Source organism: Mustela nivalis (assembly GCF_964662115.1).
Source record: "Mustela nivalis genome assembly, chromosome: 14".
Lineage (NCBI taxonomy): Eukaryota > Metazoa > Chordata > Mammalia > Carnivora > Mustelidae > Mustela > Mustela nivalis.
Window position 1 is genome coordinate 81,757,694 of NC_139033.1, and position 25,296 is coordinate 81,782,989.

The window sequence follows — 25,296 nt, forward strand, 5'->3', positions numbered from 1 at the left end:
TCCTCAGTTCCCTGTGAATCCCAGGTAGCAGAGTCTTTGGCATGCATGTTTCTACCAACAGTGCCCCCTGTTGCCTGACTTCCTCTTTTCTACCCCTTAATTCTTGAGAACTAGGTGTTAGATGGGAAGAGCCCAGGGTTGCCGTGGTGTCATGAACAAGAATATGTCTGAGGTGGGGCTCTGTGTTCATAGTTTGCCGCAACACCACAGTTTGCCGGGAGTTCAGAGTGACAGCCTGACTCTTCTCCTAAAAAGTTCCCCCATACACTTGTCATCTGATGGTACCACCATTTAATTGGGTGTCGCAAAATGGTCATTTTTCTGAGTAATTTTCTGGGTTTCCTTACACTTTTATTAGAAGGAATTTTTCTGCAAAGAAGGGTTTTCTTTCATCAACCAAGACTCCTTGGTTGCTTGAAACAGCCTCTTCTGGATGACCAGGAATGCTTTCCCTGTCCATTGTCCCTTTGGTGCCCAAGGACTTGCTACCCTTGGTTACCCCCAGGGGTGATCAGAAGAGCTTGGGTTCTGTTCTGTGAGTATTATGAGCCTGGGGGCTTTCCATCATGTGTGTTTCAGTCCATTGCATTGGTTCATTTCGATGCTTCTATGGTCCTTTCCTCACCCAGGGGCAGCCCCCAAGCACCCCCTGTCCCCCTTAGGGCCCCTTATCATGACTCCTTTCATCTTTTGCAGCTTACTTGCGTCTTGGTCCCGGAATGGGCCGTTCTCTATGGAGCCCTGGTTCCTTTATGAGGGTGAAATGGTATTTTGAGCATGCGGTGTGGGCACTGGTGCTAATGGCTTCTGCACCTAATTGTGAACAGAGCTAAGAAGTAATACGTTTTGGTGGCAACAAGCAACAACTTCAAAAACCCCGTAATTTCACACTGATATTTCCTGTTCCAATTTAACTTTTATAGGGTTTTACTTTCGTTTTAAATGTGTATCTTTTCTCTTAATGTGAATATCTTTGCTTCTAATATCATTAGCATAATTACTTGCTCTACTCTAAAATACTTTTGGGGAATGCCTGGCTGACCTCAGTCAGAGGAGCATGCAGCTCTTGATCTCGGGGTTGTGAGTTCGAGTCCCACAATGGTTGTAGAGATTACTAAAAACAGTAGATAAACTTAAAAACATAAAATACTTTTGAAATGAACGGACTAATATTACCACTAATACTGGTAACAAATAATAACAAAATGTGGAATGAAGGATTTCTTTGCAGCTCTGTTAGTCAGTAAAGTGTATCCCTTCCACTAAGAACATCCAGTTTTGTTTTGTTTGCTTTTCTATTTTTTAAAATGGTCACTGACAAGGGTTCTTTTCCCTCTGTGATTCTGATACCAACTTGATAGTTAGCTCATACATTTCAGTTTATTTTGAATTTTTAGGAATTTTTTTTCTTTTGATTTAGTTCTGTGTTGTTTGATTAAAAAAATGTACATGCTTCCAATGTGAAAACCATATAACAAAGTGTGAAATCTCATTTTCAGCCCCATCCCTGATACCTCTGGGGGTAACTGTTTATCTCCGATTTTCCCTTCCAACTTTGTTTTGCAGATACAAGCGCATATATATATTCAGATTCCCCATGTCTTAGACAAAAGGTAGTGTACAGCGTGTAGTGTGTGGTGCCTAGAATTTTCTATGGATCCTGTGTGTGTGTCCCTGCTCCTGCTCCTCTCTCCACATCCATGTGGAGAGGCATCCTTCACTCTTGTTGTTGGGCCTTCATGCTAGTCTTGCACAGGTTAGGCAAGGGTTTAAACTATAAAGCTTTTCCCCACATGTTTCTGTCTTCTCATTTGCATCTGCCTCAGTAGGTGGTTGGAAGAATTGAATGCATTGATACATGTAAAGGTTTAGAGCTGTGCCCAGCACCGTGTCAAGTGCCAGAGTGTTGACTGTTACTACCTTGATCTGGTGACACCCATCCTCGTGTTGTAGCTGTGACACAGATTTTTGATGTTAAGTGGGGGAGATGGTCAAGACTGACTGAAGGTAAGGGATGGGGCAGTCCCAGAGAGGTGGGTTGCCTTGGAGCAAAAGAGGGTAGCAGACCCTGGGAATTCTCATGTGGGGGCAACTCAATCAGGACTTCTCAGTTAGGGGCCAGGGAAGTCAAGCAGCCCGCTCTGGGGGACATGAGAGGGGCAGTCTTGAACTCTGGGGCCTTCCGAGGAGGAACACTGGTGCAGATATGCAGCACTCAGCTCCCAATGGTTCCTGGGTGGCCTGGCCTCTGCAGGAATCTTGGAGATTCATTTAACCTGTAAGAAAACCTCTTGGAGGCCTTGGGACTAACTGCTTCCTGTGCCCATGTCTCCTGTCGCTGGTCACATCCCTCCCTCCACCCCCCTACCCCCAGACCTCATCATGCTGGCTTGTTCTGGTCCCTAGAGCTTCCACTCTCCCCATCTGGCAGCGGTTGGCCCCAGCTGGGAACAGACCATGCTGACCCTCCAGGTCTGGGCTCAGACTAGAGTGGGGCTCTGAGCACCCCATCCTGGTTCTGTAGTAAAGGCCTTGGGGACATGTTCCAAAGCTCCATTTTTACTGTATCTTGTGTCTGCATGAAAGTATCTGGTTGCTTTTCAACCTGTTTCCTCATTTTATCTTTTGTGGAGGTATAGAAAACTCTACACTGCGCAGGTATACCCAGTGTAACTGATGGCCTGTGGCCTTAACAAGACAGCAGAAATTGACCTGCCAGTCACCCAATCCTCATTCCCTTGTACTTGGCCACCTCATTTCCTGAATTTCCTTCAGGCCTCCCACCTTTCTTGCTCCTCGCTCATCACACCGCTGTCCTTTAAGGACCAGCCTCAGCAGGTGACTCACAAGCTGGAACCCCAACTCCAGGAAGCTTCCTTCACCCCTAGCCCATTGTCTTTCCTATTAGAAATTGGGGGTGGGCAGTTGGATGTTGGGAGTGTTGACATACCTGCTAAGTGTCCCTTTACTCCAGCAGAGGCTCACTGTCCCTCTTCCTATACCTACCCCCTTTGCATGTGCTTAGCATCCCGGCTTTGCCTTCCCCTCCCCTCATGTTTGGGTCTGCTGATTCCCCTGGCCAAAATAGAGTGGTGGGGTGAAGTTTGGAGGTAGATGAGGAGTAATGAAGATTTACAAGGTGTGCTTATATTTTTGTATTCACCTGAGACCACTTTTCCTGAAGGAAAAGTAAACCCAGTAGGTTTACTGTCTGTGCTGGCCTGTGTCCCCGGGGTAGTAACACTGCAGGTGGCACGGTTTGATCCTGGGTTGTGGGGGGTGTCGTCCCTCAGTCTGCTGCCGAGTAGACTCTCTCTCGGTGTTGCAGTGACTTAGGAAGGAGGGTTGTGGGAGCAGGGCAGAGAGCAAAGGCTTTGCCTGTGCAGGGATGCCTTGCTGGAAGGATGGGCTTTTCAAGCGGGGGGGGGAAGGACGGTGCAGCTTCTCTGAAATAAGATTTTAACTCACACATGCCTTACTTCGTTGGCCACAGGACAGACTCACAGTGGTGATCTCCCCAAAACCCCTGGGAGCGGGTGTCCTTGGTTACAGAGAGGACAAGCGGTAGAAGGCAGGTCCTGCGGTGCAGTTCCAGAAACCCAGCAGCTGGAAGAAGAGGGCCCTCGCCAGTGGCTTTTACCTGCCACCCTTGGATGGCCCTGTGTCCTCTTCCTTGCCTGTGCAGTAAATTCAGATTCACGCATATCTCGGAAAAGCTCAGCCAGGGGCGCACATCCAGATTTGCATGCAGGCACGTCAGCAGTGAGAGAGCAACAGGCCGGCTGGGTATTAAAAGCGAAAGTACTTGGATACAAATAGTGCAAAGACAAAAGCGGCCCGCCCATGCCTACTGCTGATGTGCCTTGTGACCTCAGGCTGGCCCCTCATCTCCTCTGTGAAAGGAGGGGTGCCTGAGCTGGCTGGAGGCCCTCTTGGTTGAACGTTTTCCCCAGGCTGGAAGGAGCAGCAATTTGATGCCTCTCGGTATCCGATACTCTTGGCTTTTTGTTGCTTTGTGCTTTTTGTTGGCCTGCTGTAGCTGAGCACTGACGGCTCTTCTCTGAGAGATGGATTCCAGAGGAGGCCGAGCCAGGCTGGCCGGCAGCCTTTCAGGAAGAACCCTGTGCTTGGTGACACTGCCGTGCAGAGGGGGATGGGAAGGGGCATCGCAGGGCTTCACTTCTTCATCTGGGATTAAATTGCTTCCTGTTTTTACTTTTAGGATGAATACCTTTCTCTCGTGGCCAGGCTCATTATCCATTTTCGTGACATTCGTAAGTAAAAATTTACATTTCTGGGTCGTTTTGATGGCCAGGAGGGGCTGGCCCTTTCTTGGGACAGTGGGGGCTTTCTTGGCCACAGTGCCTGTGGCAGAATATCTGTTTAAAAAGCTCCTGCTTTCTGGGAAGTACGACATTGCTTTGCATTTGATTCTATTTCCCATCTACTCAGAGCCTCAACCTCAAAAATGCTGATTTTGGCAAAATTGAAATGCTACCCTCCAAGTGGTCTGGACTGCTATTTTTGCTTGTCCATGAACATCTCCTTTTTTAAAATACTGTTGCTTTGTCTCTAGGCAGTTCTTAAATAAGCCAGGTTTACCCTGGAAAAGAAACTTCCTTCCCTAGGAGTTGGTTTTATTGACCCGTGGGGGTCTGACCTGTCAGGCTGAAACTTCCTGAGTCTTGCCTCTGGCGCCTGCTGCATTCCACCCCCTCTGATTCACAGGGTCCTACTGGCATCGCTGGGGTGCTGTGAGCCCAGCCTGGCAGCAGCAGTGGCTCTTGAGAAGTACATGTCCTTGCAGACTAGGCTCAGGGGTCATGGTGGTCTTTTGTGTGTTAAAACGTAAGCATGGAGATCTCGGAGTATTCCTGGATGGGTGGTCACAGTCTCTAAGGGAAACCAGGTTGACGGGGCCCGTTGAGGTTTCAGCCAACAGCGCCTCCTGCCTGCCTGCCTGCAGTTCTCTGACTGCAGGCGGTGGGTGGGGGGTGCTGTGGACACCGCCTATCTGTGGAATACGCACTTGGCATGTCCAGTGGTTTCTACCCATGCTTGTAGAGGTGGCAACAGCTTAAGTCAATAATTTCAGACAAGAGGTGACGTTGCAAACCCCAGAGTCCCTGTGTGACCCATAGGTTTTGCTTCTTCCCATACTGGTTTTTTATGAGAGTGGCCAGCCAGGTGAACTTTGCTTGATTCTACTTTCTTGGCGTGTTTGGTAAGGCCCTATGGTGTTTAGAACAAATTATTAGAACTAGAAGCCTGGGAAATGAGCAGCCTGGATGAGATGCTTTGGCTGGTCCTGCCAAGGGGCTCTACTTGTTGGGGCTGGGCTGTCCTGGTCTGTTTGGGAGGCGGCTCTGGCATAGTAGCGCACAGCCCTGGGGGCCAGGAATGACCCCTGCCCACTCACCAGCTACAGCTCATCGCCAGTCTGGGGAGGAAGGCCCTGTTGCAGTGCTTGCCCCCCAGGTGTCTAGGGGCAGCTGTAGCTCCGGCTTCTGGCCAGCCTTGGACCGACTCACTTTCCTCATGGAGAAAGTAGGGATGCTGCCTCATCAGGGCAGGCTCAGAAAGGTGTTGTGGAAGTCTCGACACCATTCTGGACCCATCATGGATCCCTGTAGCTCTTGTGTTTGTTGCTCAGGGCCCCACTGAGAGCCTGCACCCAGGAAGGAGAGCCAGAGTAGGCTCACAGCAGGCTTCTGCCTGGGGGGGGGGGGCAGTTTTCCAGGGCTCTGGGTTGACCTTGGGTGGTTCTGTACCCTCTTCCCTCATACCCCCTTGAGTGTCAGCTCTGCCAGGAGTGGACACGCATGCGTGCACGCATACACACTCAAGATATCTTTTACCTTGTGTTTAGTTTTGGCAAATGACCTCTAGGCAAATGCCTACAAAGCTGACTTACCCAGGAAATATGTGGTTATGTAAAACTTTGTTTACTCTGTGTTTTGTTTTTGTTTTCTTAAATACAGATAACAAAAAATCTCAAGCTTCAGTCAGTGGTAAGAGTTTTTCCTGTTTGAATTAAAGTTGTATCCCAACCTTGGGCTTGGGGTGGCAAGAATGTGATTATGGATGCTGCATGTGCCTGGGTTAAGCCGTTTTTAGAGGATAAAGTGCACACAAAGAAGAGCTCTGGCTGGCGGTGAGAACTGTGAGCCACGCCCAACCCTCCAAACTTCCTCTTCCTGGCCTGCTGCAGTCAGAGAAGACCTCCCCATCCCATGTCACTCAAATACTGTTTTTGTCTGGCAAAAAGATGATTTAAAAAATTACAATCATGGAGACGTTATCCAAAATTTTGAGCTCCCTGGAGGAGAATTATCATGGTGTGTTCACTATAATAATCTGTAATAGTATTTTTTTAGAGAGTAGCTGTGAGATCACTTCCTCAAGTTACAAAGTTTATTTTTAAGTTAAGAATTACTTTTTTTTTTTTTAACTTCAAGACTATCACACAGGAACTGTGTTGATTCAGCCATGGTCTTGCTGATTAGACTGCCAGCAAAGGGGTTTTTTGAATCCACAATGGCCAGCTGAGCTCTGCTCTGTGAGGAAGAGAGCCAGTCTGGCACACTGTTTCTCTTACCACAGGCAGCCCAGCTATAAATGCCGGGTGTCCAGGCTGGCCTCAGCCGAGCTGGCAGCCTTTGTGTGTGGACCCCCATGTCTCTGCTGGGCTCTCCCGGGCATGTGCAGGGATTGTCAGCCAGGCAGGGCTGGGTGGGATAAAGAGCACACGACCAGGAAACTGTCTGTGTTCTTGGCCTTGAAGTGTAGGTTCCTTTGGCACCTGGTTGTGCACAGGGCACTCTACACTGGCTGGGCCATACCTTTTTGTAGGAAGCATTTACCATGACTTGACATTGTTTTGTCAAGAGTCTTGGGCTCCTTGTTCCAGGTCATAGCATCGCTTGGTGAGTGGAGTCCACTGCTTCCTGGCAAGCATCACTGTGCCTCATCTCGTGGCACTCTGTGGACCCTTCCCCCATCCCTCCTGCACACCTTAGCTTGTTTCAGTGTAGTGTCCTGAGAACTCCTTAGTGGGGTCCTGCACAGACTTACCAGATGTGGGCGGCTGGAGTGCAAGGAGGCTTGTAACTTCCCTGAAAGAACATCTGTCTGTGCCCCTTCAGTTCTCTGGCCCACAGGGTTTTTCTTACCATGAAGAGGGACCTGCTGTCCTTTGTTGTGCCTGGGGTTACCAGCTGTGTCTTCCCCAGCAGGAGGTGTGTTCAGTCAGGATGGGTGGGGGCTGTTACATGCCTTCACGGGCTTATTTGTCCCTCAGCATTAGAACCTGGCACAGGCCAGGCTATGGTTTGAGATGCGTTCCCTGCCCAGGAAGGCTCACGATCCAGGAGCAAAGACATTCATGTTGGCATTTGGGCTCCTGGGGTGTGATGGGCAACTGTGGGCCCAGAGGCTCCTGGGACAACGGCCTTTTACCGCTCAGGGCTTTGAGGGAGTCGTGCCTGGAGGTGGGGGGAAATGTGTGCTCTGTGAGGCCTGATAGTCTTCGGAGCATCACGGTTCAGCAGGCACTGAACTGAGATGCTGAGTATGGCTGAGATGCTGTGCCCTTGTGTTCCCACAGACCCTATGAATGCGCTGCAGAGCCTGACTGGTGGGCCCGCTGCAGGAGCAGCTGGAATCGGCATGCCTTCGCGGGGCCCAGGACAGTCACTGGGCGGGATGGGTGGTCTTGGCACCATGGGGCAGCCGATGCCCCTCTCAGGGCAGCCACCCCCCGGCCCCTCAGGGATGGCCCCCCACGGCATGGCTGTTGTATCTACAGCAGCGCCACAGAGTGAGTACCGTGCTTTGCACAGAGCCTGACAGTTTGTTTGCAGGTGATGTGCATTTTATTCCTTTGCTTAGGATGGTATTGAGACAAGCTTGAAGTAAGTCCCAGGTAGCTCTTTTTATCTTTGCTGTGTATGGAGAGAAAAAGTTCCAAACCTTCTTCAGGCTGTCAGAGGGTTAAGTAACATCGAGGCCCTCCTCCTACCCCTGAGCAGGAGTGGAGGCCTCAGAGGAGGTTGGAATAGTCTGGGATTCCATCCAAGGGGCTGTGTTTTGCAGCTGAAATAGTCACAGTCATGTCTCAGGCTGTTGTCACCCACAAAGCAGTGCTGTCAGCACCCCACAGTGCCCAGAAGGCCCCCGTCTCAGGAGCCATTCCTCCAGTGCTGCCCTTGCCCGTTGGCCAGGCTTCCCTTCCCTGAAGGCGGTGCCATGCCCTCCTTGTGCTGCTTTGCAGGACCCAGTGCCTTGGCCCCTCCATCCAGCTACCCCAGCTGGAAGTGAGTTATGTGGCGCAGGTCTCCCTTCCCTCTTCATTCCCGGGCCTGCCTTATTGGCTCTTTGATTTTCATAAACGGCCATTCAGTGCTCGGATTGTACTTCAGTACTGCGAAGTGCTTTGGTACTTTTCTCCCCTTTGTATTTATTTTTATGTATGTATTTTTTGAAATAGTTTAAGAGTCACAGGAAGTTGCAGAACGGCATAGAGAGTGCTCCTTTGCTCAACTTCCCCAACACTAACCTCTTAGTAACCCATTGTCACAACTGAGAAATGAACGTTGCGATGATGCTGCCAACTCAGGTGGCCTTTTTTCAGATGTTGCTGGTTTTTACATGCTTTCTTGCGTGCGAGCTGACGTGCATATAGTTCTGTGAGATTTTATCATGTGTGGCATCACCACCACAGTCAGCATGCAGAACTGTTCCATCCCTGGTAGCAAGCTGTTGTGTTCTCTCTTAATAATCCCACCCTCGGGCACCTGGGTGGCTCAGTGGGTTAAGCCGCTGCCTTCGGCTCAGGTCATGATCTCAGGATCCTGGGATCGAGTCCCGCATCGGGCTCTCTGCTCAGCAGGGAGCCTGCTTCCTCCTCTCTCTCTGCCTGCCTCTCTGCCTACTTGTGATCTCTCTCTGTCAAATAAATAAATAAAATCTTAAAAAAAAATAAAATAAAATAATCCCACCTTCCCTCCAATTTCGAGCCCTGGCAACTGCTGATCTATTCCCCATCGCTCTAATTATGTGACTTCACAAATGTTATATCAATGGAATCACACGATGTTTGACATTTGGAGACTGACTTTTTTTTCGCTCAGTGTCATGCCTTTGAGGTTCTCCAAGTTGCATCAGTAAATCATTCCCTGTTCATTGTTGAAATATATTCCATGGTCGGGGGTATACCACAGTTTCCTTATCCATTTACCCTTGAAGGATGTTGGGTTGTTTCCAGGTTTGAGCTGTTACAAATAAAGCTGCTGTGACCATGATTCACATACAGGTTGTGACGTTTTGATGTATTTTTCTGACGCATCGGTCATAGTAACCCTCTGAAGAGGGCAGTGTCTCTGTGTCTGCTTTGCCTGCTAGAGCTTGTGGGGGGAGCCCAGGCTGCCTGACCTGAACACCCCCGTTCTTTGTTGGCATTCCCGGTGGGAGTGTCACTTTGCTCTTCACAGAGGTCATGTGCAACCTCATTCCCATCCACTCCTACACTGGAAGCCTCCCTTCTCGGATCATCATTCTCTTCTCCTTACTGACGTCTTGCCATCTGACACTCATCTCTTTGGTTGAGTGTTCATCTCCAGCTCTCATGTCCCCTCTTCTCTAGTAGCGTACCCAACACACAGGCGGGGGTGGCTCATGGAAGGGTGCCCAGGAGAAGTACCGGTTTTGGCTCTTCTTTTATGTTATGCTCTGGTTGAACTGTCTTTTTTTTTATCACAGACTTAGATTTTATAATGAAAAATAGTTTTAAAGTGTATGAGTTTAGAATGCTACTGTTATTTGCCTTGTGATCTCCCTCCAAAGACTGCGTCAGTGCCATGGCAGAGCTTGGGCATCTTGCCCACACCCTCCCCAATCTAATCTTGGCCCACATCCTGTTTTCAGCTTCTGAGGGACCTGGTCTTCTGTGTAGGTGGATGTGGGTTCTCTACTTCCATGTCCCACTGCTGCCTTTCAGAGTCGCTTCCTCTCTGCCTTGGACCTCTTGCCTGCCCGAAATAGGTGTCATGTCCCTATGGGCATTTGTTACTCCCTTCCGACAGTTTCTCCATATGCCACTGTGTGATTGAGAAAGCGTCAGGGGAGGGCCTGGGTCAGAGGTTTTGCTGAGATTCTAAAAGGATAGTCCAGGGCACGCTGTGATAGTCTCCAGGTGACCTGGATCAGTCATGGAAACCACTGCTATAGGTGAGGCTGGGGGCTTGGCTACAGCATTAGAAGGGAGACTTATTTGTCACTCTACATTTCTGTTCCTCAGTGACTTTTATATCATGTGCCTGTAAAACCAACTTTGAAAATAAGGCCTATTTCTGGCTGTTTGACAGACTGGATGCTGAGCAACCATCCTCCTTCTAGACAATTAGATCCTAACTGCATTTTGGATTGTTGGGCCAGCAGAAGGTAGGGGGGTTTGCCTGCTATGCATTGGCCCGCTGCAAGATTGGGAAAAAGTAAGTCTGGCATTTTTCATTCCTCTCTCTAGTGGGATTGGTGCTGGGGCCTTTGGCATCGCTAGCTCCCCCAGAAGCAAGGGCACATTGGAGGACAGTGCCCCCAGTTTAGGCCTGTGGGCATTGCAGATTAAGATCAAGCAGTGAGCATACAATCAAAGACCAGGAGACCTGAAAGAAAGCAGAGACATCATGAGGAGGAATGGAAACAATAAACAGATGTGGAGAAGCCCAGAGACCATACACATAACCATTGTTAGGTATGGGTTTAGCCTGATTAAATAAATAAAGGATGGACTTCCAAATGAACAGGCACTGTGATGCCTGGTGGAGTGACCAAGGAGCTTTGAGAAGGAACCAGATAGAGCTTGTAGAAAGGAGAAATAAAAATTATTGAAACTAGAAAGTAGAGATGAATGAACAACAGATGAGATACAACTGAAGTAAGAATTTATGAACTGGAGGTAACATTGGAAGAAATTATCTGAAATGGAGCCCAGAGAAGGGGACATGGAAAAATAGGAGGGTAGGAGATGCAGAGGATAAGGTGCATCTGGCTGGCTCAGGTCATAATCTCAGGGTCAAAAAGTCGAGCCCCATTCTCAGCAACCCTCCCCCCCCCAAAAGAAATGCAGAGGATAAAATCAGGTTCTAGCAACTAATAGAAGGACCAAATGGAGAAGACAGAAGCACACCAGCATGTGAGGAGATGGTGGCTGGAAAAGCACCATGGGCCTGTGTAGGATAAATAAGGCATGCATGCCTTAACCTGTTTTGGGGAAACCACAGAACACCAAAGGCCAGAGGAATAGCTTAGAAATAGCCAGTTGCTAGAAAGGAGCAAGAAGTAGACTCAGTGGACTTGGTAATGGTGTCAAGAAGAGAGCAGGAGGTTGTTAGAGCCCTGGGGATAGAGCTGCCAACCACAGTTGTGTGCCAGCAAAACTCAAAAGGACTAGGGAAGCAGACATTTTTGATGAACAAAGCCCGAGAGACCTTCACTCATAAGGTTTTTTATTTGCTCACCATTTCCTCTTCCCTCTCAGAAAGTCCTTCCTGTGATGCCAGGTGTAAAAATGGGAGAAAAAATGGTTTTTGTGTAAGGTAGCAAGCGTGTATGAATCTAAACCAGCGATTCTCGCCTGTTTTGTACGCTGGGAGATATTTGTTGATGTTCGGAGACATTTTGGATGTCACAGCTGTGGGGGTGCTCCTGGCATCTAAAGTAGAGGTCAGAGATGCTCCTGAACCTCTTAAGTGCACAGGATGGCCTCCCACAACAGAGAATTGTCTAGCCCAAATTGTTGGTTGGCACAGGGTTGAGACTCCTTGGTGGTTTCTAAACAAAAATTACCTCTATGAGATAATAGTGCTCCCAGCTAACTACATGGATGTGCTGCATCCCAGGCGCTATTTTGAGTGCTTTATCTGTAACAGGTTTCTAATTCTTAGTGTGTGTAGGTACGTAAATTATCATCTCTTTTTCCATAGCTGAGGAGACTGAGGCACAGATCAGTGACAGAGCTGGGATTTGAATGCAGGTGGTCTGGGTCAGAGGCTGTACCCCAGCCATTATTTTGTGCTGCTGCACAAAAAAATTTTTTTTTTAAAGATTTTATTTATTTATTTGACAGAGAGATTACAAGTAGGCAGAGAGGCAGGCAGAGAGAGAGAGGAGGAAGCAGGCTCCCTGCTGAGCAGAGAGCCCGATGCGGGACTCGATCCCAGGACCCTGAGATCATGACCTGAGCCGAAGGCAGCGGCTTAACCCACTGAGCCACCCAGGCGCCCCATGCACAAAAATTTTTTAAATTATTTATTTATTTTTATTATTTTAAATTTTTTCTTATTTATTAAAGGATTTTATTTATTTATTTGACAGAGAGAGAGAGCACAAGCAGGGGGAGAGGCAGAGGGAGAGGCAGGCTTCTAGAGCAGGGAGCCCAATGTGGGACTCGATTCCCCAGACCCTGGGATTGTGACCTGAGCCGAAGGCAGACCGCCAACTGACTGAGCCATGCAGTCACCCCAATTTATTTTTTTATTTTTTAAAGATTTTATTTATTTATTTGACACAGAGAGAGGTCACAAGTAGGCAGAGAGGCAGGCAGAGAGAGATAGGGAAGCAGGCTTCCTGCTGAGCAGAGAGCCTGATGTGGGGCTTGATTCCAGGACCCTGGGATCAGGACCTGAGCAGAAGGCAGAGGATTAACCCACTGAGCCACCCAGGCGCCCCTCAATTTATTTTTTTAAATATTTTATTTATTTATTTGAGGAGGAAGAGCATGAGTGGGGGCAGAGACGGGGAGGAAGAAGCAGGCTCCCCGCTAAGAGCAGGGAGCCCAATGCAGAGCTCGATCCCAGGACCTTGAGTTCATGCATGACCTGAGCTGAGGGCAGACACTTAACAGACTGGGCCACCCAGGTGCCCCAATTTTCTGCCTCTTAATGTATGTGTGCTTGGGGGTGTAAGAAGATATACAGGGTCCAAACTAAGTGGAAGTCAGGAAGTGTATCCAAGGTTGGACACCAGGTCTGTCATGTGCATGTGGAACCTACTTTAAAAAACAGTGTTCTGAGGTTCTTGTATTTGGGAAAGATGTTAAAATATGGGTATATTTTATACTTTGGTAAGTTAAATATGCATGATGGAATTGAAAAAATAATTGTTTTAAAAATAGGAAAAAGTAACTGCCAAAGCAATAGAAATAGTTTATAAATCCTAAACGGATAGGAAAAAATGGAGTAAGAAAAAATAAAAAATCCAAATGACATGCAGAATTCAGCTCAACCATCCAACAAAAATATAATCCAGAGGGCACCCAGCTGGTTGTTGGTGGAGTGTATAACTCTTAATCTCAAGGTTATGGGTTTGAGCTCTGTGTGGCAGTACAGATTACTTAAAAATAAAATCTCTCTCTCTCTCTCTATATATATATATATATATGGTCAGAAAAGGAGGAAAAAATTTGTCAGTTATACCTCAGTAAAGCTGGAAAACAAAAAAATGGAGGGAAAGAAGCTTAGAAAAGGGAAGACATACAAGCTAAGTTGAGAAATACCAGCAATCGCAGTATATGTGAGTGGACAGAATCTTCCTGATACAGGATAGGAAGTGTGAGATTGGGTATAAATGAAAGACAACAGTACCACTGTATTATCTTTAGAAGAAATCCACCTAGAATTTAAGATACGAAAGATTTTAAGATGGAAGGTGTATTGGGCAGCTCCTCCTCTCAGTTATAGATAGTTAAGCAGACAGCATGCATTTAGCAAAAATTGCAACAGCATCGTCATCTAGGCATGTGGATGGAACAGATATACTTGCAAGAGTAAACCACAAAGCAAGTCTCAATGCTCTGAGTAGCTCTGCGATACACACAGCATATCCTCTCTGTCAAAAAGAAGTCTTCGGGGGGCGCCTGGGTGACTCAGTGGTGAGGCATCGTGATTTGGCTCGGGTCGTGATTCCAAGGTCCTGGGCTCAAGCCCTGCATCAGGCTGCCTGCTCGGTGGGAGTCCTGCTTCTCCCTCTCTCACTCCCCCTGGATGTGTTCCCTCTCTCACTGTATCTCTTTGTCAAATAAATAAATTTTTTTTTAAAAAAAGTCTGTAAGGAAGAGATAAATTTAAAAATTCATACACCAGCAGAATGGCCAAAATAACACTCCCAAATGCTGGCAAGCATGAGAAGAAACTGGATCACTCATACATTGCTGGTTGGAATGTAAATGGTTCAACTTCTTTAAAAATTAAACATACACCTCTGCAGTCGTGCTCTTGGGCGTCTATCCCAGAGGCGTGAAAACTTACATTCCCACAAAAACCTGTACATGAATGTTCATGGCAGCCTTATGATAGCCTGAATCTGCGATCACTTCCAAATGTCCTTTATGGCATGAATGATTGAAGAGAGATACCCGTACCATGGAATACAACTTGGCAGTGAAAAGGAAAGAAGAGCTACTGATACTCATTAATTCCTGGATGATCTTCAGGGAATCATGCTAAATGAAAAAGCTGGTCATCTTCTAGAGCTGCCACTCACATATTTTTGAAGTGACAAAATGTTAGAGGACAACTTAGTGGTTGCCTGGGGTGCCCAAGGGGGTAACACTGGATGATGCTGGGGGAATCCCTGTGGTGTTGGAACTGTTCACTATCTTGACTCCTATATGGCTGAATCTGCCCAGGTGAGGAAACTATAGAGCTTCATATACACACCCACACAAATGAGCATACATTCTGATTGTGTGGTGATGTTACAATTTTTTAAAATGGTACTTTCAGGGAAACTGGATGAAATGTACAAAGGATCTCTCTGGAGTAGTTATTTTTTTTTTTTAATTTAAAGATTTTTATTTATTTATTTGACAGACAGCGATCACAAGTAGGCAGAGAGAAAGGCAGGCAGAGAGAGGAAGGGAAGCAGTCTCCCTGCTGAGCAGAGAGGCTGATGCAGGGCTCCATCCCAGGACCCAGAGATCATGACCTGAGCTGAAGGCAGAGGCTTTAACCCACTGAGCCACCCAGGCACCCCTTTTTCTTTATTTTAAATAACAAGTTTATTGAACTGTAATTCACATTCTTGTGGCTCACGCATTTAAAGTGCAACATTCAGTGATTTTTTTTTTTTAAAGATTTTATTTATTTGAGAGAGAGCAAGTATGCAAGCACACAAGCTGGGGGAGTGGCAGGCAGAGGGAGAAGGAGAAGCAGGCTCCCCGCGGAGCAGGGAATCCCACGTGGGGCTCAATCCCAGTACCCTGGGATCATGGTCTGAACCAGAGGCAGATGCTTAACTGACAGCCACCCAGGCGCCCCAAGTTGTGATTTTTAAGCATATTCACAGAGTTGTGCAAGATTTAAACACCACAATCAATTTTAGAACATTTTCATCACCCCAAAAGAAACTGCACCACAGAAAATCTTGTAAATGTTTTTTCATATCAGTATGATGCATAACCACCAAATGGTGGAAACAGTCCAGATACCCATCAACTGATGGGTGGATAAATGAAATGTATCCATATTGTGGAATACTATTAGGCAATAAAGAGAAATGAAACTCCTGTGCAACCCTGGTGGACCTTGTAAATATTTTGTGCAACCCTGGTGAACTTTGTAAATATTACTCTCAACAAAGGAAGCGAGTCACAAAGACCGCACACATACCGTGAGATTCCATTGATAAGAAATGTCCAGAGCAGGCAACTCCATAGAGACAGAAAGTAGCTCAGTGGTTGCCAGACACTGGGCCTCTTGGCCGTTTGAAAGGCTTCGTTGGCCCTTTTCTCCTGTCAGTCGGAGTGAAATTCAGAATAATAAGGCCCATAATCAACGCAGACGCTGCCCCCCGCGCCTTGGGCGGTCTCTCCCGAGCGGATCATCGGGCTCGCACGCCTGTGGGCCCCCCCCACCCCCGGGGGCCGTGTGCCCGCCCTCCCCGGGCGCGCGCCCCGCCTGACTCTCCGCTCTGCCTCCAGCCCAGCTGCAGCTCCAGCAGGTGGCGCTGCAGCAGCAGCAGCAGCAGTTCCAGCAGCAGCAGGTGGCGCTGCAGCAGCAGCAGCAACAGCAGCAGCAGCAGCAACAGCAGCAGTTCCAGGCCCAGCAGAATGCCATGCAGCAGCAGTTCCAGGCCGTGGTGCAGCAGCAGCAGCAGCAGCTCCAGCAGCAGCAGCAGCAGCAGCAACACCTGATTAAATTGCATCATCAAAACCAGCAGCAGGTACTAGGTGCCCCGGCTCCCGTGCTCAGCCTCCCTCCCCCTCCACCCCCCACCTTGTGGTCCTAGAGCCCTGGACACGCACCAGCCACAGCGCTGGGTGCAGGGGCCTGGAGGCGACCACAGCTCCTCCTGATGCCCGGCACCCGGGCTTCCTCTGCTGGGGGTTTCCCGCGGAGCCAGGGGTGAGGAAGAGAGAGAGGCCTTAACTTGTCAGGAGGGCGCTAGGATGGCACAAGGAGGGCCTCTCTGTCAGGCCTGGTGTCTGGCCGCGGGCCTACTGTGTGCCGGGGTGGGGGGCACTGGATCCTTGGAGGCTTCTGGGTGCCAGTGGTTCCTGTAGGAGTTAACCGAAGCAAGAAGTGAGAAGAGCACCCCAAGGTGCAGGAATGCCTGAGCCGTCCTGTGAGCATGTTGTCGTTGAGTACTCGCATGCCTCCTGTTTTGTCTCTGAGTGTTTTGGTGTCTGGACACAGCTCGAACCAGACCTCATCTCTCCTGCGTGTCACTTAGAAGCTCTGCTTATTAGAAACTGTTTTCTTCCTCCCGAGGTTGGCAGGCAGCATCTAGATGTATTAAAGCATCCATTGTCAGGTCTGCTCTTGGTTGAGGGAGGGAAGACCTGAGGGGAGCTCTCCCCTTGCCCACCGTCTCCTGGCCTTGGCATACTGCCTCTGTTTCCCAGTGGCCACCCTCCTGGGTCTCAGAGGCCCCATCCCCCAGAGCTGATTGTAGTCCTCAGTCCCACTGTTCTCATCATCCTGGAAAGCAGACGTTGGCTATCTTCCCAAGGCTCATACTGTTGCCCACTCTAGTGACCAGACAGGCATCCCTGGGGAGGCCTCAGAGGTCTGCAGCCACCCAAGCGTTTACCCCCAGCTTCCATGGGTTACTTCTAAAATCCTCTGGATCCTTCCCTTGCACCTCCATTCTCAGACTCCGGTGCGGCCAGTGTCCGGTGACCAGGACGTGGGCACACTTTAGCGTGTTTCCGGAGTCCAGCGAGGGCATCCCAGGCAGGCTCCCCTGGCCGAGGCTGACACGGAGCCCAGAGGCTGGTGGGGTGACTGAGTCTGGCTCCTTCTGCCCATAGATACAGCAGCAGCAGCAGCTACAGCGGATGGCACAGCTGCAGCTGCAGCAGCAGCAGCAGCAGCAACAGCAAGCTTTGCAGGCCCAGCCACCGCTCCAGCAGCCGCCGATGCAGCAGCCCCAGCCTCCCCCCTCCCAGGCCCTGCCCCAGCAGCTGCAGCCCATGCACCACCCGCAGCACCACCAGCCGCCGCCGCAGCCCCAGCAGCCACCTGTTGCTCAGAACCAGCCATCGCAGCTCCCACCGCAGTCACAGACCCAGCCTCTGGTGTCCCAGGCTCCGGCCCTCCCTGGACAGATGCTGTATGCCCAGCCACAGCTGAAACTCGTGAGTACCGTGGCTTGTGGTGGGCCGCAGCCCTTCTCCTGGTGCAGCATGTGGCTGGCAGCTCTTTCTGGGGCTCCATGGCTAGAGCCTTCATGACCTCTTCAAGCACTGGGCCATAGGAGGCTCTTCCCCATGCCAGCCTCAGCAACCAGCTTGGCAAGGGAATGTGCATTCCAGGAGCTACTGGACCCTGCACGGAGGCACCCCTGCTGCTGGGCAGCCGTGTTCTTCCAAGCAGTCTGTCTAGTGTTGGCAGTAGCCAGGCATGGCATTTTAAGACTTGGTGATCAGGTGGACAGCAGTACACATGTTCTTGCTGTGAGGGAGGGTATGCAGCCTCGGTGAGCATCACAGTGGTTTGCTAAATAAGAATTACGTTATGAGCAAAGATCCCTGTCATTTGCACATTTTTGAGGAAACGTGTTAATAGAAAATAGTGTTATTGTCAGTCTTGTTACGTATCTCTGTACAAAAGCAAATGCAGTCAGTGACATTTATACAGAGGACACAATATTGGCATCAAGTTGGGGAACTATTTTTTCAGCTCATTTCCTTGGTTTTCGTAGACTTTGCTGGTTTTGACTTATTGAGTGGAGTGAGAATGGGCCATGCTTTGAATTGAGTGGTGGGCAGATGGGAGACCCAGAGGGCCAGGCTGGAAGGCTGGGAAGGGTCGTGAGGAGCAAGGTATAGTCACACGTGTTACCTGGGGACCAGCCCTGGTTTCATTTGAGGATTAGGGGCTTTAAGTGGGGCTCTCACAGACCGTCCACATGGTTGGCCCAGAGGTCGAGTAGGCTGGGCTTTGCACTTGGCCTTGAGAGCCATCGCTTTGCTTGCAGCAGTAGATGGTAGTGGTGGTGGCTGTATGGTGACACCCCAGTGGGAGGGTCATGCTGCTCATCATAGTCAGGGGAGGTGGGGCCCGGCTCAGAGCCAGGCTGAATTGGCACATTTCTAATGAGATAGGGGTAAGGCCAGCAGGGTGACATCAGAGACAGCGTAATCAGGATGACCCTGTCCCTTCTCAGAAGCTTCGAGATTCAGAGCTCCCGCAGAGGTAGTGTCCAGATCGTATTCTCCCTTCCTCCTTCAGGTGCGAACTCCTATGGTGGTGCAGCAGCCGCAGGTGCAGCCCCAGGTGCAGCAGGTGCAGCCCCAGGTGCAGCAGCAGACAGCGGTACCAACAGCGCAGGCCTCCCAGATCGTGGGCTCTGGAGTGCAGGTGAGGGCCTTTGCAGCCAAGGGCTTCCGTAGTTGCTGGCAGGTGCCTGTCCATCTATGTGTGGAGCTGGATGTTGGGCACCCTTCCATGAGGGGCCTGGTTGCATCAGGGGCGGTCTGGGAGCCAGTGTCCTCAAGGTGGCCAGCCCCACCACCTCTCTTCAGACACCATCCAGCTTCCCCCTTCCCTCCTTCTCTGAGAACATGTGTTGGAGAGGATAGCTCTGTGGTCTCAGCTTCGCCTCAGCTCGGCGCACAGGGCCAGCAGTCGGTGTACAGTGGTGCTCTGGAAACGGAAGAGCACCCCCAAGATGGTACCCGGTGCCAGTGGATGGCACAGGCTTGTGCTGCAGCTCCTCGCCCAGCTGGCTGCCAGAGCTGGCCCCCTGTGCTGAGAGGCATAGCTGAGGCCCTCCGTGCCCACCCTCTGTGTATTGGATGTCAAGGAGGCAGAGTAGGCCTTGCCTGGCCTTTCCTAGCAGAGGCCAGATCCTTGTTGGTGTTTGGGCTTGCAGATCGGGCCTCGTGATTTTTCCACAGACCCCACCCCCCACAACCTCCGCCTGCTGGTGCCAAGGAGGGGAGATGCCTAGTCTGGGATCTTGGTTCTTTCTGTCTCCACCTGGCAGTGGGAACACTGCCTCAAGAGAGAGTGTTGGCTTTAGACAGAACAGACCTGCTAGGTGCCGTGCCACATGTCCAGGTTCTGCCCCAAGCTAGGCTGTCCCCAGCCCTGCACACTACCTGTGGGTCAGCCCAGCTCCGTGGCCGGTAACAGCGCATGTTGAGCGCTTCTGGGATACTGTGTGTTCTGTTAGTGTCTGATGACATCTTATGATGGAGGTGGCTCAAAATTGGTCCTGTCTGGTCCTGGCCACATCGATCCAGTCCATGGGAAGCTGCCTGAAGGGACGTGGGCCAGCAGAGGGACCTGACGTGTTTGCATGTAGCTAAGCCCTAAAGCAGATGTGGTCTGTGACCTAAGGACCCCACACTGAGCCCGTGTTTAGGGCTGTTCTTCCTGGCGGTTACCCTGCTCTCCTTCTGTTGGAGGACCCAGCTCAGTCAGCATGAGAGCTTGACTGCGGGCTCAGTCACCTCTAGAGTAACCTTGATGTGTAACCTTCCCCACTCAGTGGAGTTCTGTTAAGGCAGAACTAAGGTGGGCCCCGGATTCTTTTTTTTCAGTGGGGACACTGGGAAGATGGTGGGACTCTGATAGCTGGGGAGGATGAGGGGGTCATTACTTGAATGTTTGTGGGAGGGTTTGCTTTTATGAGGCATGCGCCTTGAGGTTTTTCAGGAGTGATGTCTGCCTCTCAGGTGTCATAGATCAGCCTTAGGGAGCAGGCGAGAGGCTCTTCCCTGTGCTTTGTGGCTGTATGGTGGGATTCCCAGGTGCTCGTGGCAGAGGGAGCATTCTTGAAGCCCAGCCATGCACAGTGTGCCCTTCTGCTGCTCCTCTCAGCCCAGTGGCCGCACCCTGAGGGCCTCTGTGGCTGGTCTGTCTCAGGGTTCGGGCCTGCCTTGCTGTGTTATTCTAGTAGCAGCAGGGTTCCTGGGGTGTGACAGACCTTCCCTGGAGGCATCTTTGAATTCACAGTCTTCCTTTGCAGTCTGGGTTGGCACAGTGGACAAGACAAGGCTGCAGATACTCTGATGCAAATACTTGATTTTATTTGTTTATTTTATTTTTTTTAAGTAGGCTGCACATCAAATGTGAGGCTTGAACTCACAACCCGGAGATCAAGAGTTGTACACTCTACTGACTGAGCCAGGCACCCCGACCCAAAAAACCTTTTTTTTTTTTTTTTAAGATTTTATTTATTTATTTAGAGAGAGAGCATGCACACACTAGCATGGGGGAGGAGCCAGACGGAGAGGGAGAAAGAACATCCCAAGCAGGCTTCACACCCTGTGTAGAGCCTGATGTGGAGCTTGATCTCACAACCCTGAGATCATGACCTGAGTCAAAACCACGAGTCAGACTCCTAACCAACTGAGCCATCCAGGTGCCCCCTGACCCAAAAACTTAAAAAATAGTGACTGTAGAAGATAGAAAGCTGAGGGACATACAGAGAAATATTGTAGCACAGGACAGTTTGGTTTTTTTCCTTTCTAGTTCTCTTACATCATTGAGGTCATAATGGGCTGTACATAGGATTTTATAATGGCTTCTTTCCTGTTCTCATCACTGCAGAAGTAAACAATTCTGTAAACTTTTTTTTTTTTTTTAAGTAGGCTCCATGCCCAACATGGGGCTTGAACTCACAACCCGGAGACAAGAGTCATGTGCTCTGCTGACTGAGTCAGCCTGGAGCCCCTCTCCTATAATTAAATACCCTCAGTCAGTGTTACTTTACACTGATCACCTATGAATGTATTTTTATGTCCTTACTTAGAGTCTTGTTCTTGGACCCTGAAATGATTTCCAGTTTTTTGCTGTTTAACTGATAATGTCCTGATGCATAGCCAGGTTCTGGTGGTTCTGTGAGAGAAGTGCTGGGGCCCGGGCCCTGAGCACGCAGCCCTCCGTGCCTGGTCTTTCCAGGCAGAGCAAAAGAGAGGCGCCCCTTCACACTCGCCAGTGCCGAGTCTGACAGGTAACTAGGGCTCTCAGCCTGGGATGAAGGTTAGTATTCTGGTGTCCCAGGAAAATTGGTGAGCCCTGAGCCCAGGCTCTGTTTTATCTGACATTACTTGTGTAAATGAAAGATGATGTCATCATCACCCAGAGTGGGATGTACTAGAATATGACAAGAAATGCACTAACTTCCTTTTCTCCCCTAAACTTTATCTGTGACTGTAGATATATCCAGAACACAATGTGTCTCCGTTTCTAAAAATACTGAGGCTTTTGTCTCTTAACCTTCTATTCTGTTAGTATATGGAAATTTAGCTACAATTCTCAAGTTACAAAGAATTGTCCTCAAAGCACACTTCCCTGACGTGTGCAGGTAACCTGGCTGCTGCACGGTGATCTCGCACCATGCCTTGGTGCACTACTTGGACCTCGCTCTCCTCTTCCTAGGCCCTGTTGCCCCGTGTCCTGCAGGGGAGCGAGCCTCAAGCCTGCACGGTGGAGTGTGAATTCCTTTCTGAGTAGAGGTGTGTTGGGAGTAGTGAACATTGATGCTTGTGAGAATGCAAGGAGTTGCTGGTTGTTGGCTGTGGGGCTCATGTGATCCGGTAAACACTACCGATGTCTTTTCCATTAGGATTTGTGGTTTAAAAAAAAAAAAAAAACGAACTTTCCCTCTCAGGAGTTCTCAAGTTACGAGAAAAGCAGTCAGTGGCAAATTAGATTTAAGCTTTTCATTCCTTATTACTTCAATTTTTTCCTGGAAAAAGTTTCCACCTCTCTCATCCCACCTGACTGATTTCTCAAGGCCTTTCTTCCTCTGGAGGGGGCGCTGCTGAGTTGCCGGTAGGCTCCTGTGAGTGCAGTACTGGTAAACGGACAGTGTTCCCTGCTGCCCCAGCTGACCACTAGAGAGCCAGTCCCAAGGCCCCTTGCTTTCGGCCCCACTCTCAGCAGGCCGTAGGCCCTCCAGGGGAAGATATGCCTGTTTCCCTGAGTACCCTGTGAGTGCTTGCACACCCCGCCAGTGTCCCACTTTGTGTCTCACAGGCTGGTGGGCTCCATGGGACTGGGCCCAAGTTTTGGCAGACACCGGGACAGTGGTTTCCTGGCTTCCCACTCTGGCAGGTTCTTTGTGGTGTGGCTGGAGGGGCATCCACTCCCCAGCCCAGCAGGTTGGCATCTGCTGCTGCTTGTGTCACCCCCAGTGGCTGCTTCGTTGTGACCCGTGGGTGTGAGTGTGGAACATGCATGTGATGCCAGAGGCTTCTTGGAGGAGCAGGCCTTTGTCCTGAGTCAGAGCGCTGTCCCTGGCTTACCTGCCATAGGGACTGAGTGGCCATCCAGGCCGCCGTGGTCTCAGGGACCAGCTTACAAACCTCCCGTGACAGAGGTTTTGGTTGGGGTTTTTCTTAGATCTGCTTCCTTTCTGCACCCAGCCCTGCTGTTTTAGTTGGTTTCATCCTAACGCTTGTGAGTGCATGTAGACCCTGCTCTCTAGGGCCCAGGTGCAGGCTCCATTCTCCGACTCTGAGCCCAGAACTAGGGTGCCAAGGCCATGGGCGACCACCGGGTTCCCATTAGCACAAGCCAGGCCCAGACTCACAGCTGTGCTCAGCCTGACTCGGTACCCATATGCTTCTAGAAGTATATGTGGATGAGGAGAGTGTTTCCAGAGCACGCTGGAGTTCTGGAGTCTGCAGTCATCTTGTATGCTTAGGACAGACCTGACTTGCTGCATCCTTTGAGAGGTGCACCTGGGAGGTACAGAGTGCCAGGCTTCCCTTGCCAACCCCACTGTGACTGTCCTCACAGAAGGAAACCAGTTCTCTGAAAGCTGCCCAGAGGCCTGAGGAGAGGAGGGTGGTTTGAGTTCAGGCCCTCAAAGGCATTTTGATCAGCCATTTTGACTCCTGAAAAGGAGAGGTGCTGCAAGCTGGCTTCTGTGGACTCTTCTGTTTTAATGGTGGTCGACTTCTCATAGTGACTTTAGTGGAGGGCTCTCTTTCTGAGTCTGGCGCCAGAGCCTAGTCTCCCAGAACCACCACCATGGCCCATGAGATTGGGCCCTGAGGGTTCTGTGGGCTCGTCAGCAGATCAGAGGGTTTTTTTTGTTGTTTGGTTTTTTTTGCTTTTAAGATTTTACCCATTTATTTGACAGTCAGAAATCACAAGTAGGCAGAGAGGCAGGCAGAAAGAGAGGGGGAAGCAGGCTCCCCCCCCCACCCCCGAGCAGGGAACCCGATGCGGGGCTTGATCCAGGACCCTGGGACCATGACCCGAGCTGAAGGCAGAGGCTTTTACCCACCGAGCCACCCAGGCACCCCGATCAGAGGTTTGTTGAGTGTAAACCAACAGCACAGAGAGCAGCATTCTTGGAGGCTCCGGTGGGCTCTGGATGTGTGCATAGGCCTCAGTGTTGTGAGCGGGGACATCTAGGCCAAGCTGCTCTGAGCCCCAGAGACCCCTCACCCTTGGGCGCTCCCTGTCTCAGAGGCTGCACACCCCTCTCCACTTGCCCACACATTGTTTTTCTTGGTGGGATCACTGTTTTCCCTCTGATCTCAAGATGATCTCCACAGCTTTGGCCTGAGGTGGGATGCATGTAAGAGCCCAGTTCCTGCCCACCAGCCCCCTCCTACCATGCAGTCAAGCTCCACCCCTTTAGGCAGATAGCCCTCAGCACAGGTGTTTCTGGGGCAGCACCAGGGCCCCCCAGGAAGCTCAGGGTCTTCTGAGCACCTTCGTGAGGCCTGTTGTGATTACAGCTGACTTCCTTCACCGTGATTTTCAGAGTGACTTACCAACCTCAGGTGAGCTGGGTTTGGCTTACGTGGTGCAGGAGTGAATACCTGGGTTTATTTTCATTTCAGTGTTTTGGATAGTTTTGGTATTTTCACTTGCTGGAGAACATGGGAGCTAACTTTCTTTTGAAGAAATTTAATGTTTTAGGGTTGCCTGGCTGGCTCGGTTGGAGAATTTGACTCTTGATCTCAGGATCATGAGTTCAAGTCCTACATGGGGGGTAGAGTTTACTTTAAAAAAAAGTTTTTAAAGTTTAGTGTTTTAGATAGTTATGGTGGGGTCTTTTTCGTGGTAAATGAAACCTAAGGTAAGCAGAGAGGCTGACTTTATTTCTTTCTTTTTTTTTTTTTTAAGATTTTATTTATTTGACAGAGAGAGATCACAAGTAGACAGAGAGGCAGACAGAGAGAGAGGAAGGGAAGCAAGCTCCCTGCTGAGCAGAGAGCCCAATGCGAGACTCAATCCCAGGACCCTGATATCATGACCTGAGCCGAAGGCAGAGGCTTAACCCATTGAGCCACCCAGGCACCCGAGAGGCTGGCTTTCTTGAGCTGTGCTGTTGATACTGTATAATCATCAGCCATACATAGGTATTCACTTTTAAATTAGTTAAGATTTAAAAAAACTAAAAATTCAGTTTCTTAAGTTGAAATTCAAGGGCACCTGGGTGGCTCAGTGGGTTAAGCCTCTGCCTTCGGCTCAGGTCATGTTCCCAGGTCCTGGGATCGAGCCCTGCATCGGGCTCTCTGCTCAGCAGGGAGCCTGCTCCCCCCCACTCCGCCCCCCTGCCGGCCTGCCTCTCTGCCTACTTGTGATCTCTCTATCAAATAAATAAAAGTCTTAAAAAAAAAAAAAAGAGAAGAAAGAAAGAAAGAAATTCAGTTACATGTCAAGGGTCCAGTGGTTCCTGTAGTGGACAGCACAGATTATAGAACAAGTCCGTCTGTTGTGGTGGAAAGTTCTCGGGCACTATGCCTGTTCTACAGTTTACTGGGTGGAGTGTAGAATTTACTACATGCGCTCCTTTCTGGGTATCCAGAGTCTTCTGTGT

At 49.9% G+C, this 25,296-nt stretch overlaps 1 protein-coding gene and 1 long non-coding RNA gene across 5 annotated transcripts in view; one reads left to right on the forward strand and one right to left on the reverse strand.

Moving 5' to 3' along the window:
- The window catches only part of LOC309847414, a 313,317-nt gene that overhangs the window by 266,261 nt on the left and 21,760 nt on the right, over positions 1–25,296 (reverse strand). The gene's annotated exons all lie outside the window — the stretch shown is intronic.
- MED15 (mediator complex subunit 15) overlaps positions 1–25,296 on the forward strand; it is a 67,728-nt gene that overhangs the window by 32,804 nt on the left and 9,628 nt on the right. For 3 of the 4 annotated variants that reach the window (XM_082697463.1, XM_082697460.1, XM_082697462.1), the window contains exons 3-8: positions 4,223–4,274; positions 5,982–6,011; positions 7,607–7,819; positions 15,977–16,218; positions 17,309–17,635; positions 18,732–18,860. In XM_082697463.1, coding sequence (XP_082553589.1) covers positions 4,223–4,274; positions 5,982–6,011; positions 7,607–7,819; positions 15,977–16,218; positions 17,309–17,635; positions 18,732–18,860 — 993 coding nt within the window. The remainder of the gene's footprint in view (positions 1–4,222; positions 4,275–5,981; positions 6,012–7,606; positions 7,820–15,976; positions 16,219–17,308; positions 17,636–18,731; positions 18,861–25,296) is intronic. The other variant, XM_082697461.1, reaches the window with a different exon arrangement.